The following is a 15,715-nucleotide window of genomic DNA, read 5'->3' as shown; positions in this document are numbered from 1 at the left end:
ATTTTAAGCAACTTGACAGCTAAGCTGCTTGCAACATCATGTCAAATATTTAGCAGCTAGATGCAAACATTTTAAATATTCCGCCAACGTCAGATAAGAATCTTGAATAAAACATAAATTTGATTTACAAAGACAAAATGCATTGATATCGCCTTTTTAACTTCAAAGGCGATAATACAAATTATTCAAATACATGAATAAAAAGCTAGTCTAAGAAGCTTTAGTTTAGTTTGTTTACATATATATTTCTTACAATATGTTTCTTACTAATGAAACAAAACGCTTTTCCGCTTCGTAAAAACGCATCAGCTTGTTTTCAATAAAAGTTAAAAAAGCGATAAGAAAGCGACAACAAAGCGATAATCGATAGCAGTTATGCGAATCGCATTCTTTTGTGATAACGATTTTTTTTTTATAAGTCAATTGTCAATTGACAGCCAAGTTTGACACCTACTGCTACTGTGTTTAATGTGAATGTCAAAGGCTGCTGTTAGCTTGCATATTTTTCTGCGATGGGTAAATATTAAATGTTGATATAATAATAAATAAAATAATAAATTTGCAGTGTTTTTCAGTATTTTTGGAAACATATTTTGTAGTATTGTATACTGAAAAAAGTTCTTGTGGGCTTTCGGTTAGGAATTATTTAATGTTGGTTGTATTTCTGGGATTAGCAAGAGTTAAGAGAACATTCACTTGGTTGAAGGTCCAAGATCTTTGGCTAGTATTTGGGGTCAGTTGAGTGCGCAATAAACTTAAAGTAGGCCATGTTTATGCTAGAATCACATGCTTATACTATTGTGTAACAATACTTAAACAACAACAACAACACAAATAGCAAGAACCAAAACAAGAACAACAACAATTACAGGTCGAAACGGAAGTGGACACGGAAACGGAGGCAACAACAGCCGCCGACCAATCGAGCCGCGAGAGCACACCTGTTAACGCTCATCCCACGACGGAGCCGACATCGCCGGGCAGCAGTTCGCTATCATCGCTGCTTAGTGCCGTGACGCCGACGCCGACGGCGACGCCAACAGGGACGCCGGCAGCGACGCCCACGCCGGCATTTAATGAGCTGGCAAGAGAAGCGAATCAACATTCGACATTGTTGGCCAACGAATTTGGCCCGAACAAATTGGCCAACAGTTCAACTGCAACCACTTCGCTGGCGGCAACGCGCGAGGAATTCGTTCGCAACATGGAAAAAGTGCGCGAATTGATCGAAATGACGCGACGCGAAAACGGAAACGTTAACGTTAACGTTAACGTTAACGCGAATGTAAACGGAAACGAAAACGAGAACGCGCAAGCTGCTCCGGAGCAGCAGCAGCGGCAGCAGCCAAACGAATTGCGCTGTAGGTTATCACCCACGCCCCCGCCTGTGCCACCGCCCCCCAGCAGCATGCACTATCCCGCAACCAGCACCACCCAGCATCCAATCCTTAACCCGTTGTTGCTCAAGCGTCAAGAGTCGAACGATTCGCACTGTTCGGACAGCACACAGCACAGCCAATGCACGGCCATACACCTGGCCTCGCCACCCCCGCAACAGCAACCCCCCACACCCCCCCTGCGCCAGCAGCAGCAGCATCAGCAACCAGCTATTTACCCTATTTCAGCAGCGGAAACGGAAGCGGAGCGCATTAAGAAATTGCGTTTGCTATGCACCGAGACCTTGGCCTCCATGCCCTATGGCGAGCAGATGCTTGAGGAGCTCGCCAGCGTTGCCCAAAACATAACCGAACAGCAGCAGCAGCAGCAGCAGCAACAGCAGCAGCAGCAGCAGCAGCAATCCGATAACATGCCTTATCCTATGCCACAATTGCCGCACATCGGCGAGCTGCAGCTCTCGCTGGACCAGCCCAGGGGCGAGAAGGATGCCTGGCTGGGTTTGCCCACTCAGAAGGATCCCCAGTTGCTCGTTTGCCTGTCGCCGGCGCAGCGTGCGCTAGCACAGCAGCAACAGTTGCAGCCAGCGGCCGATCAGCTGCTGGACGCACACGAGAAATTCGTGCAGCGACGCGGCTATCACGAGCTGAACGCCGAGCAGGTGCGCGCCATGGACAGCGCACAAATGAATGCCGAGCAGGAGCAGATACTCAAAACGGCGGCCAAGATGCGCGAATTGCGCAAGAGTCTAACGCCCACAGCGACAACGCCGCCGCCGCCGCCGGTGCCTGTGAAGAGCGCCGAGACTGCGGCCAAGGCAAAGAGCCAAGCAGCGCAACAGCAACAGCAGCCGAAGCAGCAACAGCAGCAGGCAGATGACGTAAGCCAAAAGTCAAACACAGCAGCAACAATGCCAGCGACATCATCATTTGAAAATAAACCAACAGCAGCAGCAGCAGCTGATCAGCAGTTGCCGTACGCATTTGACCAGCGCACAGTCGAGCAGCAACAGCAGAGCAAACACAGCAACAGCAACAGCAGCAACAGCAACCGCAACAGCAGCTACATGAGCCACAGCAGCAACATTAAGAGCAGCAGCAACAGGAGCAGCAGCAGCAACAGCAAGTTTCCAGCCAGCATGGAAAGCGAATTGGCGCGCATGTTCCCCAGCATGGCCCAGCAGGGCGACATCTTTGACGAGCAGCGCAAGCGTTTCTCCAACATTGAGCAGAGCGGGCAGCAGAAGCCGCAGCAGAGCAAACGCTACTCCAACATTGAGACCAGCTCCTTTGAGTCCAAGAAGCGTGTGGAGAATGGCCAGGTGATCTACGACTACAGCAACAGCAGTCGCGAGCAGCAGCAGGAGCCTGGCGAGACGCCCACTGTAAATAATAAATTTCCGGTGCAGCAGGTACCGCAGGTGCATCAGATACCTGTGCGGCAGGCGGCGGCGGCGGATGAGGTGGATTGTGCGCCGCCAGTGCCACCGCCGCCGTCAGCGGCTAATATTATGTCAGCAACGAAATTAAATGGCATGGCAAACACTTTCAATGATGACGCACAGCAGCAACAGTTGCTCCCAGAGAGCAGGCAGCACAGAGAGCAGACAACAACAACAACAACAACTGGCAGCAGCACCAAGGTGAACAACAGCAACAGCAGCAGCGGCACTTATGAGGAATTTCGGCAACGTGCCAAAGCAGCGCTCGACGCAATTGCTCAGACCAACGGCAACGGCAATGGGCAACCTTCGACGGGCAATCACTTGGATAATGAAAAGCTCTTCAAGGACTTTGACGCCTTGTCCCAGCAGCTGAATGCCGAGCTGCAAACGGGCCGCGAGCAGCGACAGCAGCGCGACAAATCCGCCTCGCTGTACGATCTCAGTCGCCTCACCAGCAACAACAACAACAGCAACAACAGCTGCCAGCAGGAGCAGCAGAAGCGTGAGCGGCATGCACACATGCAGGAGCTGGAGCGTGAAATTGAACGCTCGGCGAGATCACGCCAGGAGCGGCTGTCCTCGGTGCCGCGTGCCGTCGAGATACCCATTCAACTGGCGCCCGATTACGAACGGACTCGTCGCGCCGAGTCGCTGTGCAATCTGAACGAGACCGTGCGGCCGCACAGCTCCGCGGAGCACTACCGAGTCCCGGCCGAGGCAGTGCAGCAGGATGATTGGGCGCATTATGCCAGCGATTTGGGCTACTCGGAGAATATTGCGCGTCCGTTTGCGCGCGAGGTGGAGATTTGTTATCAGCGCCAGGGCCTGGGCCAGCGGCAGCCGCAGCCTCACTCGATACGCGCTCCACGCCTCTCGGCCAGCACGAACGATCTGTCCAGCAGCAGCTGCTACGATAGCTTTAATGCGTACGGAGGTGCACGCCGGCATGCGCCCATGCTGCAGCAGGCGCCGCAGCAGCAGCGGCCGCACTACGCCAGCTGCTACTCGATGATCGAGCGGGATCCGAATCCCACCTACATTAGCACCACCTCGCGGCGTGGCGTGTCGCCGGCGCCAGTGTCCACGCCCGTCACCCCACCCCAGCCGGGACAGCCGCCGGCGTACGACAGGCAGCGGGAGAGACGCGCCTCGTTGCCGCGCGAGCTGCACGAGCAGCAACTCAAGTATATACTGAGCAAGGAGGAACAGCTGAAGCTGGAATTCGAGCGGCTGCAGCAGGAGCGCCGCCGGCTGATGGAGGAGATGCAACGGGCGCCCACGGTGCTGCAGGCGCCGCCGCCGCGACGCGAGAGCTACCGGCCGGCGCCGAAGCTGCCCACGCTCAGCGAGGATGAGGTGTTCCGCCAGCAAATGGCCGAGGAGTGGATGAACAAGGTGGCGGAGCGCGAGGAGCGGCGCCAGCACAAGATCATCAAGATATCCAAGATCGAGGACGAGCAGCAGCACGCCACCGAGCAGCAGGCGAACATTAGCGATGAGTTTCTCAATCGCGTCAAGGAGCGTCGCCACAAACTGTCCATGCCCGCGGACAGCGACTGGGAGAGCGGAGCCGAGTCGCAGCCAGCGGCGGCCGCAGCGGCGGCGGCAGCGGGCAGCGAATCGGATGCTGAGGCGCCGACGCCCGTGCGCATTCTGGAGGGTCAGGCCGAGGCGAATCTGCGCGAGCTGCCGCGCCATTTGCGCGAATTCGCAAAGTTCAGCAGCTGCGAACAGCTGAAAGGCGACGACCAATCAACTGGTCAAGTGGAGCGGCTCGAGCAGCAGGAGCGCAGCGAGACCGCAACGGACAATTCGCTAAGCAGCGCCAGCAAGAAGTCGACCATTGTGAAGACGTACAAGGTGTCCCGGTTGCCGCCTTCTGTGCAGGGTGAGTTTGCCACGGACAAGCCGAGAGCGACTCAGCCGGCTGCCAATCGTTATCGTTATCGATCGAATACCGCGAGACTCGTTAGTCATAATCTGCAACTAGGCAACGCTTCTGTAACTAGCTCCTGCCGCTCCCAAACGCCTGACACTGGTTGTGGTTCCGCTTCCAAAGGTTCCTGTTCCTCCCACTCCCACTCCAACTCCAATTCCTCCTCTTCACCCCCCAACTCTCCCACCAGCCCAACGCCCATTCCCCGTAGCCCAGTCGATAGCAACAATAATACATCCAATTCATCCTCCAACTCGATTGCTGGCAACATCTTGGGCACCGCTCTGCTACTTGGCCTGACCGTTCTCACGGCCTGGAACAAGTTCAGCTAAATGCTCACTCTTTGTGCACTCTGCGAAAATGTGTATTCTAGATTTTGAGTTCTTCTTGATGAAATTTAAGCCGCGTTCTTATTTTCCGTTTCGCAATGAGATCTCTGCAAAACCAACTATTTTTTGAAATCTTTTTTGAACTAATTAATCCAATTAGTTTTTTTAATATTATATGCATTTTATCGGAAAATTCAGTAAATTGCAACTATCTGAAGCTGGAAGTATTCCAAAAACTAGTTCTTAAATTTCTTTTCCACTGGAACTACTAGTTCTTTTTTATTTCTGAATAAAAGAAAGAAATATTTTTACATAATGAAGCTGGAAATTCGAAAAATTATTTTTCTAAAATTCTTCAATTTCTTTTTCGCTGGAACTAAAAGTTCTTATTGGTTTCTAATTAACAAGAAAGAATATTTTTCACGTTCTGAACTTCAACAACTAACTCACAAAAAAAGTAGTTCTCGAAGTTTTTAATTAAATTTTTTAAGAATTCTTTTGAATGTTCCCAAGCTAATTTAAATGTTTGTTGTTTTTTTTTTTTTTTGGCTGTTCCAAACATTAAAAAAAACATATAAATTAAATTTTATAAATTTGAGGATAAAAAAATAGTTTAAACAATATATTTTATATAAAACAAAACTCAAACATGCGCTTAGAATTTTTTTGTAAACTTCGTTCAAATCTAGGATACACATTTTTTTCTGAGTGTACTTATATATTTTTCAACTCATTGGTGAAAGGTCATTTCGCACATACACTCTCTCATCTTACAAACATATTGTAAATATATGTGTTTATTGTTGTTGTAGCAACTCGTTCGCTCTCTGTCTCTCTCCTTCTCCTTCTCACTCTCACTCGCACTCACACTCTATATCTGTGTGTTTCTCTCTCTGTGTGTGTCGCTCTTTTGTATATCAAATTTCTCTCTATCGCCGCCCTCACACAGACAATGATAAAACAGCAACCAACAACAACAACAACGAAAACACCAACAACTTCAATAGCAACAACAACAACAACAACAACAACAGTACAACAGAAACAACGTCAGCCACGAGTAGCCATATAGAAAACGAATCCAGATCCAAATCGAGCTCTGGCCGAGCACCGCCAGCATCGCCTTCGCCATCGTCTTCGCCATTTTTGGTCAATTTCCATAGAAATTTCGATGAGCTGTTCGCCAGCTCGCCCTTCCGCTCGAAAATCTTCGAGGAGTTCGATAAATATTGGCGCAATTTTGAGCATAAAACCACGTCCGACAGTTTCTGAATATATATATATATAGGAATCAAATACTCTATGTGCACGCCCAGAAACCTTTGTTAATGGAACCGCCAGAAACGCTTTAAACAATTTATATATCCCCCCTCAGCTACCCCGAAATGCCTTCCAGCAGCATGCAGCCTACTTTTAACCAAATGAAAATTGAAATTATGTTTTTGTCCTAGGCAAATGTTTAATAATAAACGAAATTAAAAAACAAAAAATAAAAATAATAATAAAATTGAAAACTATATTTGTGAAAATTAGTTAAATGTTTTTTTGGAAATTAATACAAATAAATCCAATATAGTGTTGTTGAATGTTTAATAAACGATAAATTGATTAACAAACTCAATTGTTATTTAGTCTTTATTATTTTGTACGCATGCCCCACATATTTAAATACATATATATATCTACATATATCCGTTGACCTATTTGATTTGATCTAGTCGTAAGCTGTGTCACAGAGAGATTTGTTTTATGCTAGCGCTTGTAAATGATGCATTGCTTGACCGACTGACTAATCCTGTGAATGTCCTAGATATACAAAGATCGCAAGTAACTAATAATAATAAATCATGCATTGCTCATAATTTAAGGCTCATTCAACTAATCGGATACATTTTTAAATTAATAACTTATACAATTTTGTGGCATTTATTTTGAAATATATGTACCCATTTTTACTTTACGGCTCATACTTTTATCAAAAAGTTTTGAAAGCACATGAAAGCTGCGTGCTTTAAATTGATATTTTCCGTAAGAGTAAAGCTTTAGTTAGTAAGAATCATTCATTCATGCTTCATTTAAAGCAGCTTTCGAAAGCACATTAAAGCTTTTTATCCGTTTAACTGTGTAAACTTAAAAGCTTTCTATATTTTGAATACAATTACTTAAAAAAACTTTTCAGCAGTAGCCCAATGCCTTGTTAAGTAGCTTCAAAATCTTCCCAGATATACTTCCAAGAGAAAGCATCTAAAAATATTAACATGATTAATTATATCTCATAAAAGCTTTAATCTACACTTAGTAGCTACCACAATAAAATCTTCGGATTTCAAATTCCTAAAAGGCAACTTAAAGCTTTCTTAACAGGAGCTTTTAAAGTTTTTTTTTTAAATATTAAATTCTTCTCAGTTCTGCTCTCGCTTTTATTAATGATATATCATTTAATTTCCTCATGCCTTACCCTTCCTAAAGATTATTCCTATGGCCAAGTGTCACATTCAGCTAGAATAATAATTTTCAATGGCATAAATTTATGAGACTCAAATGCAAAGAATTCCACAAAATATTTAACATTTAAAATTAATGCCACTAATTTTTTATAAATTTATTTTGCCGCAATACAATCGTCCATACATTATAATATATAGTATTTATGAAGAGTCTATAAACGAGTGTCATTAGCAAAAGTCTTTTACATGCTCATAACAATAAATATTAAGTTGTTTTTTGCTGATTTCATTTTTTGCAACTCTGCGCTCAAGTGTCCCCCGCAAAAGAGAGAAGCCGATTTAAATTACAAAACCCTCGAGCTATAAGTGCCGCAATATCCCGCGGTTCACGCTGCGCCCGTTCCGATTGCGTCGGCTTATCTGGGGCGCTGCAAGCAATTGCATTGCTAAAGGGGGCACAGCGGGGGGAGCGAATCGCGATTAAACGGAAATTTTAATTAATTCCATTCAATTGGCATGAGAAGGGGCAAGGAGGAAGGGTAGAGGGGAAGCGACAAAACGAACAAGCGATTCGTTTGTTTTGTTTTGCTTGTTGTTGTTGTTGTTGCAGAGAGACAATTGAGCACAGGGTTCCTTAGACTAAGTGCAGCATGTGGCATGCGTCTAGCCGAGAGAGAAAACTAAACGAATGCCAACAATTTTGATAGCCCAAGCAATTAAAAGCGAGCGACCGCAGCAGCAGCAGCAACAGCAACAACAGCAGCAGCAGCTACAGACAGCGACGTCAACGTCAACGCCGACGCCAGCGATGGCAGCGAAGCAGCGTCTACGCCCACAGAAGCAGACGCGGTTTCTGCTATCGCCGCAGCAGCTGCAGCGACAGCGCCAGCGACGCAGCTGGTCCGAGAGCGATCTGCTCAAGGAGATTGACAATGAGCTGCAGCTGGCCAAGGGCTTTCTCTATGCCAACGGTCGGTCAAAGTGCCCCCCCTCCCCACTTTGTGTATATATCCCGCACCACGCCCCCTTCCCCCCGCCCAACAACCTATGTGTTTATGTCTGCCCTCTAAATGTCTGTGGGCCACTTTTTTGGGCCACTTGAAAACGAGCACAGCTGCCAGCTAATTGGCCAAAATTGTAGTTCATTTGAATGTGGCTGTGCTCGTTTTCATAATTCGTTTAATACTCACATTCACATCCACACACTCAAACACTCACAATTATGCCATTTTTATTTTTATAGCCATTTTTGCACCTGCCGCCGCAAAGTATGCAATCATTTTTTGCTATATTCGAAAAACGAAATATTGTGTATACGACATGTGCGACGCGCGAGCGATTTTGGTCATTGCGTGAAAATGTATCTTTATCTAGGCGTTGTTCAACAAATTTATGGCCCACTACATGAGACGATCTTTCACTCTCCCCCACTCTCCCTCTCTCTCCCACTCTCTCTCTGTTGCTCTTTGTGCTCTTTGCGCTCCGGTGTTAAGCAGTTTTTTGGCCGCTTTTCCCACTTGCCAGTCTCTGTTTACGCAAGCATCAGCATTTTTGTTTATGCTGCGTTGGCCCAAAAGGAAAATGGAAAATCAAATTTGTTGAGGGAACATTCAACGAATTTGTTGTTCTTCTTATTTTCGCTGTGCGCTCACACACAAATTGAGTTTCGTTTTTTGAAAGAAAATCCAAGCGACTTGTGCAAGATTTTCGCCTAGCGTAGTCGTCGTCGTGTTTAAGTCGTGTGCGCAACGCGAAGGCGCGTGAAAAATAAAACAAAAAGAAAAGAAATATATATATATATATATATACATATATATATTGAAATCGGTAGCAGCGCCAGCATTTCTATATTTCCACTTGCACACATCACAAAAAAAATTGAGTTCGAGCATAAACAAAAATGGGGCAGGGTTAGTCGAGCGTTTTTCCAAGCAATTAGCTCAGCGCGCTTTTCATTTTCGATTGTTTGTTGTGCAGTGCCCAGCCCTGAATGAAAAGTGTGTCAAAGTGTTTTCCGATAAAGTGAAGTGCAGCCTATTGCAAGTGTTTAACCCATATCAATTTATTATTCATATGCAACCTTTTTGCAGAGCACACACAAAACACAACAATGTTTGCGCCCAAATTTAAAGCACGCGCACCATCGGGCTCAGGTAAAATCTATATATTGTATCTGATGGATGCAGCACTCTGTGTGGCCAGTCGGAAAAGTGTGACACTTGCACTCGCGAACATGACGTTTTCAATGGGTTTTCCGAAAAGCTAAATGCATTTTCTTTGATGATCTTTTGAATTTGTGTGTGTGTGGCAAATGACTGATAAATATATAAATTAATTAGTGCACAGAAAAAGAACACATTTTAATAATTTTTAATAGGAGCTAGTCGCATTTAATATAGAAATTATTTAAAATAAATATGAAGTAGAAGAGTGGAATGTTAAATAAGTTCTCTTGGACAAAATAACATTAAAATCGCACTCTCCCTTCTTATTAAATAATGAGGATTTTTTTCATACAATTCACGGACTTTGGCAAAAGGTATTTGCTCGAAGGGTCTATTCTTATAAATTGAATAAAATTCAATTAAAATTTAATTAAAGTTAAACAAAGCCCAAGTAAGATTTCAATGAAAACCAACAACTGTTACAATAGTTTAGTTTTTTATGATCCATTAAAGTTGTTCAAGATTCTTAGAAATATTTGAAATATTTCTATTCAGTTGTTGATATTGTAAAAAATATTATGGAATAATGTAGTATGATTTGCTACATTTCCGTAATTTTACAATTGCACAAAATTACCATTCCTATTAATATTTTCCAGGCTACTAAAATATTTTGTTTTTAAAATAAATAATTTTATAGAAAAAGTATATTCAGTTCTAAGACATTCCTCTTAAAGTCGAAATATTCATTCAGAAAAATAAGTTCATTTTTATTGTTAAAATTCGTATTTGAATGCTAGCACATTTCCTTTCAATTATTTATGACTACATTCTCTTCGTCGTTTGGAAATTACTTTTGCTTTGTAATATTTTATGTGTGCATAAATATAAATATTTTTAAGGATTCTCTACCTTCATTATTCTTTTGACAATGTTCTACAATTACACTTCGTTGCAAAAACCTCCCAATTTTGAATTATTATTCATTATTATTTACTCAACTTTTATTTCAATTGATTTAAACAATCAATTAAAACATTTCGCCTAGAAACCTACATATGGTTAATTATCTTTTCAGCTTCCAGTTGATTATTATTTTGTTATTTATTTAAGGCCAGTTTCTAATCAACTTTCTTGCCGTTGAGCATTTTGTTATTTGTTGAAATTTATTGGCACTTATTTATAGATTATTTTCCTTTCAGTCAGATCTCGACTTTTCACTTTTCTGATGATGATGATCTTGTCTTTAGCTTGTATATATCATGCTTTTCTTTTGTGAACAAATTGAACTTGATTTTTGCCTTCGCACATGTTTATTTCAAAGATTTCACATTAGTTCGTGTTAATTGTGCTGCCCGAAAATAAAAACAAGTAGAAAATTCCAAACTGGAGCTGGAGGTGCGCATGGTTTTTCTTATCTGCTTCTTCTTTGTGCTAAATATATAAAATGACGTACAATCCAAAAATTTGTTGGCTGAGCAATATTTATTACAAATATATATATATATATATATGAGTGTGCAGCTAGACGCCCACAGTTGCCCGCCAGCCTTTTACAGTATCCATTAAAAATGGAAAATAAACAAAGGGAAAATCCAGATGGCAAACTAAATGAAAAATCCCCGTACACAAAGCAACTTGCCAACTGCCAAATCAATGTCTCAAACATTTTGATGATATCTGTGACGATCCTACGTAGTATAAGCTAATGGGATGGGATCTATGAATGTGATTTTCTTATGGCAATTTCTCAGCTTGTGTGTGGGCGTAACTAATCTATCAAAATGCGTATACGCCCCGTTTGCCGATTTGATTGGCGTCACGATGCGGACATCGTTTATGTCGATCCCCAAGCATTAGACCAGAGTTTACTTATGCAAATGTTATGCTTCTTTCGCATCTTTCACAGCTCTTTTGGGCCGTAAAGGCGCCTTTATTTATTTAAAGAATTAATTTGTGCGCTGTTATTTTTAAATCTACGCCCGCGTTGTTTTTTTATATTTTGGCAGCAAAAGAAAATTCGAAAAAGTTTAAATATTTATTTTTTTTGTGGCGACTTTTAGTGACTAAACATAATTTATAGTTAATATAAATTTAGTTGAACTTGGGCGTCAGCGAAACTTTTGATTATTGATATATTTGCGAGCAGCAAAGAATGATTTAAATAGAATTGAGTTTATTAAGCTTCGTATATTAGGGGTATAATATATATCAGAAGATGACGTTGCGTTGGGGCTTTATTTGTTGAGCATACGTGTTGAAAATATTGGCAAAGATTTATTGTTGAGCTATGTTTTCGTGCGAAACTTTATAGAGCATTTGGAAAAGAAAACTTTAGATTTGAGATGTGACATTACTTAAAGTAATAAAGCTAACCTAAACACCACTTAGATGTAGATGGATTCTATAGAGCTTTCCCAGTCTCTAAATTTTTACCTCAACATTTTAATATATTAATTTTAATAGACCCAGAAATTTATATAATTTCAACAAGATTTCTTCCATTACCTTTGATAATTCATTATAATAGAAGACAAATATAAAACTTTCCGCCTTATTACCTTCTTATATATTTAGGATGTCATTAGAGCTTAACTCTGCATATTATTCATAATTTTTCTCAGCATTTCTCTGACATTTACCTTGAGTTCCCATCAAAATACAAACACGATTGACCTTTACAACCTGCTCAAAAGCCCAACCCTAGATCGTCTCTACCCCTAGCCGAAGTGAACATCAAACTCGTGCCGCTTTCTAAAGGGCGCCCAGAACTGATCAGTCTGTTGTTCAGCACTCCATAAATACTCTACTCACTTAATAATGGCATACCGAATAAATCAATGCGAGAATGGTTCTTAATTTGCCTCGCAGCAGCTAGCAACAATAAAAACAATGCGGCGCACCTAACGCAGGCTGGGTCACAACGCTTCGACGACTGCCAGGTCGCGGCTGGGCACGCCCTCCATCGATAGCTGGCCCCAGCCCAGGCCCAAGCCCAAAGCCAATCGCTATCCCAATCCCCAATCCCATAATAAATGGGCGCACGCACAGGTTGATGTCAGTCCGGCGGACAGCCTCAGTTTCTACTGCAAGGCCATTAGACAAAGGCACTAAAAATATAGTTGTAGTTGTATACCCTGTAAGCGAATAGCGAGCAAAAAGGGTAGTTTGAAGTAAAGAAATGAAATTTAACTTCAGTATTCCAGATAAGCGACATTTTTTCTTTCAGCATTGATTTGTAATGCGTCTTATTTTCGCATGTTATGCACATTTATTGAGATATTGCTATGAAATTTCGTATTTATGCAATTGATATATTTTGTCAAGTATTCTGAATTTTTCTTAAAGATCGTATGACTGTAGATACTATATCATCAAAAAGTTGCAATTTGAGAAAATTTATGGACATGAAAGATATGAAATTTGGTATACTAAAAGTGCTTCTGATAATTTCATACTGATCAGATGATAAATTTATTAGGTATAAGATATTTTATATGTATATAGACTGATTAAAGTAACATGTAAGTTATCCATACCCCTAAAATTTTGTGCGGGGCAATTGAGATACAAGAGCTTACTAGGCAACTACTCTAAAAGTTGTATAATAATAGGTTGCTTCAGAGTCGAGTTGTGCTAGACTATAGACTGATTAAAGCCATATGTGATTCGAACAGGGTAACTGAAATTTGGTAGAAGATATAGCCATGCAATTTGGGATACACATTCAACAGCCTACGAAGCAACTATTCTAAAGGCTTTATAATAATAGGTTGCTTGAGAGCCGAGTTACTATAGATAGTAGGCAATATATACAAGTTATATCAAAAATCATACTCATATTAGTTTCGTACACTCCAGCATTGATTGCAGGGTAACTGCTAGTCTATCAATTGTTTGAAGCATTACCCTACTTATTGTTTTTGCGCTGTTAAACATTTCCTAATTATCCAATCTAGTTAAAATTAAAAGTGCGCTCATTTCAGTGAGAATTCTCGTTAGTTGTTGTTGTTGTCGTCGTCCTCAGTTTCTAAGATGCCCATTCGATATTCCCATTTTCATTTTTGCAAATCAATAAATTTCACATAAATGCGACGAGCTCTGAGTCGATTTCCAAAGTAAATGCGCTTCTTCACGAACGAGCGCGGGCGCTCCCCTTGGAACACACCCAGCAGCAACAGCAGCAGCAGCAGAAACTAAGCCCCTACCCTGCCGTTTCCCTTGCAGCCTGGGCTACTTTTATGAGCATTGTTTTTATTGGCTAAAAAATTTCCATTTGATTTATTCTAAAACGGGTGGAAAGAGCACCGAAACACAGCGGCACCGGAAGTGCCGAGCCAAGCCAGAACTAGCCAACGCACATTTGTCTTTTGTTTTTACTCTCTTTTCAAAAGCGGCCAAAAAGAGTTTTTGCGTTTGCAGAACAAACAAAAAAGGCCAAACACAAAACACAAAACCCAAACCCCAAATGAAATCATTTTGATTGACTCTTTAGCTGGCTCTTTTATAAGTGGGGAGTAGTCTGCAAGTGTGTGTGTTCGGTATTCAGTACTCAGAGTATATGGTATATTTAGTCGCTTACACATCCGTTCCATTTCGCATTGCACGCATAATTGGCGTTCCACTAAAATAAAAAAAAAAATACAAAAAGTCTGCTTTTGTCTCGGAACGGTCTCGTCCAAATCAAATATATCCGATCCGAGTGTGCGCTTCATCGAGCACGGAGCTCTCCCATATTTGATTGCCGCGTAATTGATCTTCTATTTAAAATCGCTGGGAAATCGTTGGCCCTGGCGGGGCATTGGGACGGGGGGGTTGCCCTGCAGTTTGCCTGACTGTGACTGGGTGTGTTGTTCTCTTTCTTTTTTTATTCGTTTTAGTCATTTAGCAGTCGCTTGTGATTTGCGCCTTTTGTTTTCCAGCGCTTTCCCAAAAAGAAAATCGGTAATCGCCGAGTTGGTCTGCTCGACGCCGGCGGGTCACGCAAAATTCAGTCGCTTTGAGCCGCGCGCGGAGTCAGCAACTCGAGAACTTGCAACGGTTAACGCATTCGATCCTATTCTCAGACTTCAACCACTTCCTCATCCTGTCTAGGGTAAATTTCAAGTGTGTGAGTGCAGCAAAATGCGAGTGTTAAGTGAATGACTCACTGAGTGAGGGAAAGGACTGTGATTTTGATTGGCAATGGCAAGACTTTGATTCGGTTGTATAATTCGATTAGGTGCTGATTGAATTAAGACGTCAGCGCATCCACCCACAAATCCAAGAGCAGCAACAACAACAGATTTTTAGCAACAAATCCCAGAGCCAAAACGTATTCTACAGACGCAATATACGTGTCAATGTCTAGCGGCATTCACGCCTAGGGCAGGCAATATCTATACAGATTTAAGTGTATCCAATGCTATAGTTGTATCTGTATATGTGTGTGTGTGCGTGTGTGTGTGTGTGTGTGCGTGTGTGTGTGTGTGTGCTATTACAGGTGGCATATAAATCTGTTGAGTGAAAGATTTTGACTGCAAAAGCAGCGAGGGCTGCTTTAGCGAGGGCTGATTAAACAGATCAAATTTATTTTATTCAAAAAAATCGAATAACAAATATTATTGTATTTAAATTTAATTTTTAATTTATATTTGCATCAACTGAAAATTAGTTTTGAAATTCTTGCGGTGTAAGAAATGATATATAAAATATCTTGATAATACGCAAATAAAACTGATAGGAATATGAGATCGAAAGACCTTCAAGTCAACTTCAGAATATAAATAAGAATGGATTTTTTATAAAGAGGGAGAATGAGAGGATAATAATTATAATTTAATATAATAATTATAGTTAAATATAGTTATTATAATTAAATATAATAATTATAATTAATATAAAACTCATGAATTCAATTTTTTAAATCTCATTGAAGCTTTCGATACTTAAATTGAAATACCGAAGTCCTGCATCTTAAAAAGCATTAATTGAAATTTAAAATCTTTGAAGATGCAATT

The 15,715-nt window shown here is 41.9% G+C and overlaps 2 protein-coding genes across 7 annotated transcripts in view; one reads left to right on the top strand and one right to left on the bottom strand.

Moving 5' to 3' along the window:
• The window catches only part of RNaseZ (ribonuclease Z), a 52,582-nt gene that overhangs the window by 12,927 nt on the left and 23,940 nt on the right, over nucleotides 1-15,715 (bottom strand). The gene's annotated exons all lie outside the window — the stretch shown is intronic.
• Nucleotides 1,289-15,715, top strand: part of LOC135431242 (sorbin and SH3 domain-containing protein 1-like) — a 33,830-nt gene continuing 19,403 nt past the window's right edge. The window contains exons 1-3 of one of the 6 annotated variants that reach the window (XM_064686223.1): nucleotides 1,289-1,361; nucleotides 1,626-4,727; nucleotides 8,259-8,522. In XM_064686223.1, the coding sequence (XP_064542293.1) occupies nucleotides 1,691-4,727; nucleotides 8,259-8,522 (3,301 nt within the window). In that variant the 5' untranslated portion in view covers nucleotides 1,289-1,361; nucleotides 1,626-1,690. Of the gene's footprint in view, nucleotides 1,362-1,625; nucleotides 4,728-8,258; nucleotides 8,523-9,388; nucleotides 9,574-9,641; nucleotides 9,705-15,715 lie in introns of those variants that run through there. The other 5 variants (XM_064686224.1, XM_064686226.1, XM_064686227.1 and 2 more) reach the window with 5 other exon arrangements.

This window comes from Drosophila montana, unplaced genomic scaffold (genome assembly GCF_035044405.1).
Source record: "Drosophila montana isolate Dmon_TW-CO22-7 unplaced genomic scaffold, ASM3504440v1 contig_3200_1, whole genome shotgun sequence".
Taxonomy (NCBI): Eukaryota; Metazoa; Arthropoda; class Insecta; order Diptera; family Drosophilidae; genus Drosophila; species Drosophila montana.
The sequence above is the reverse complement of the archived record's forward strand: the minus strand, read 5'-3'. Positions and strand labels throughout refer to the sequence as shown.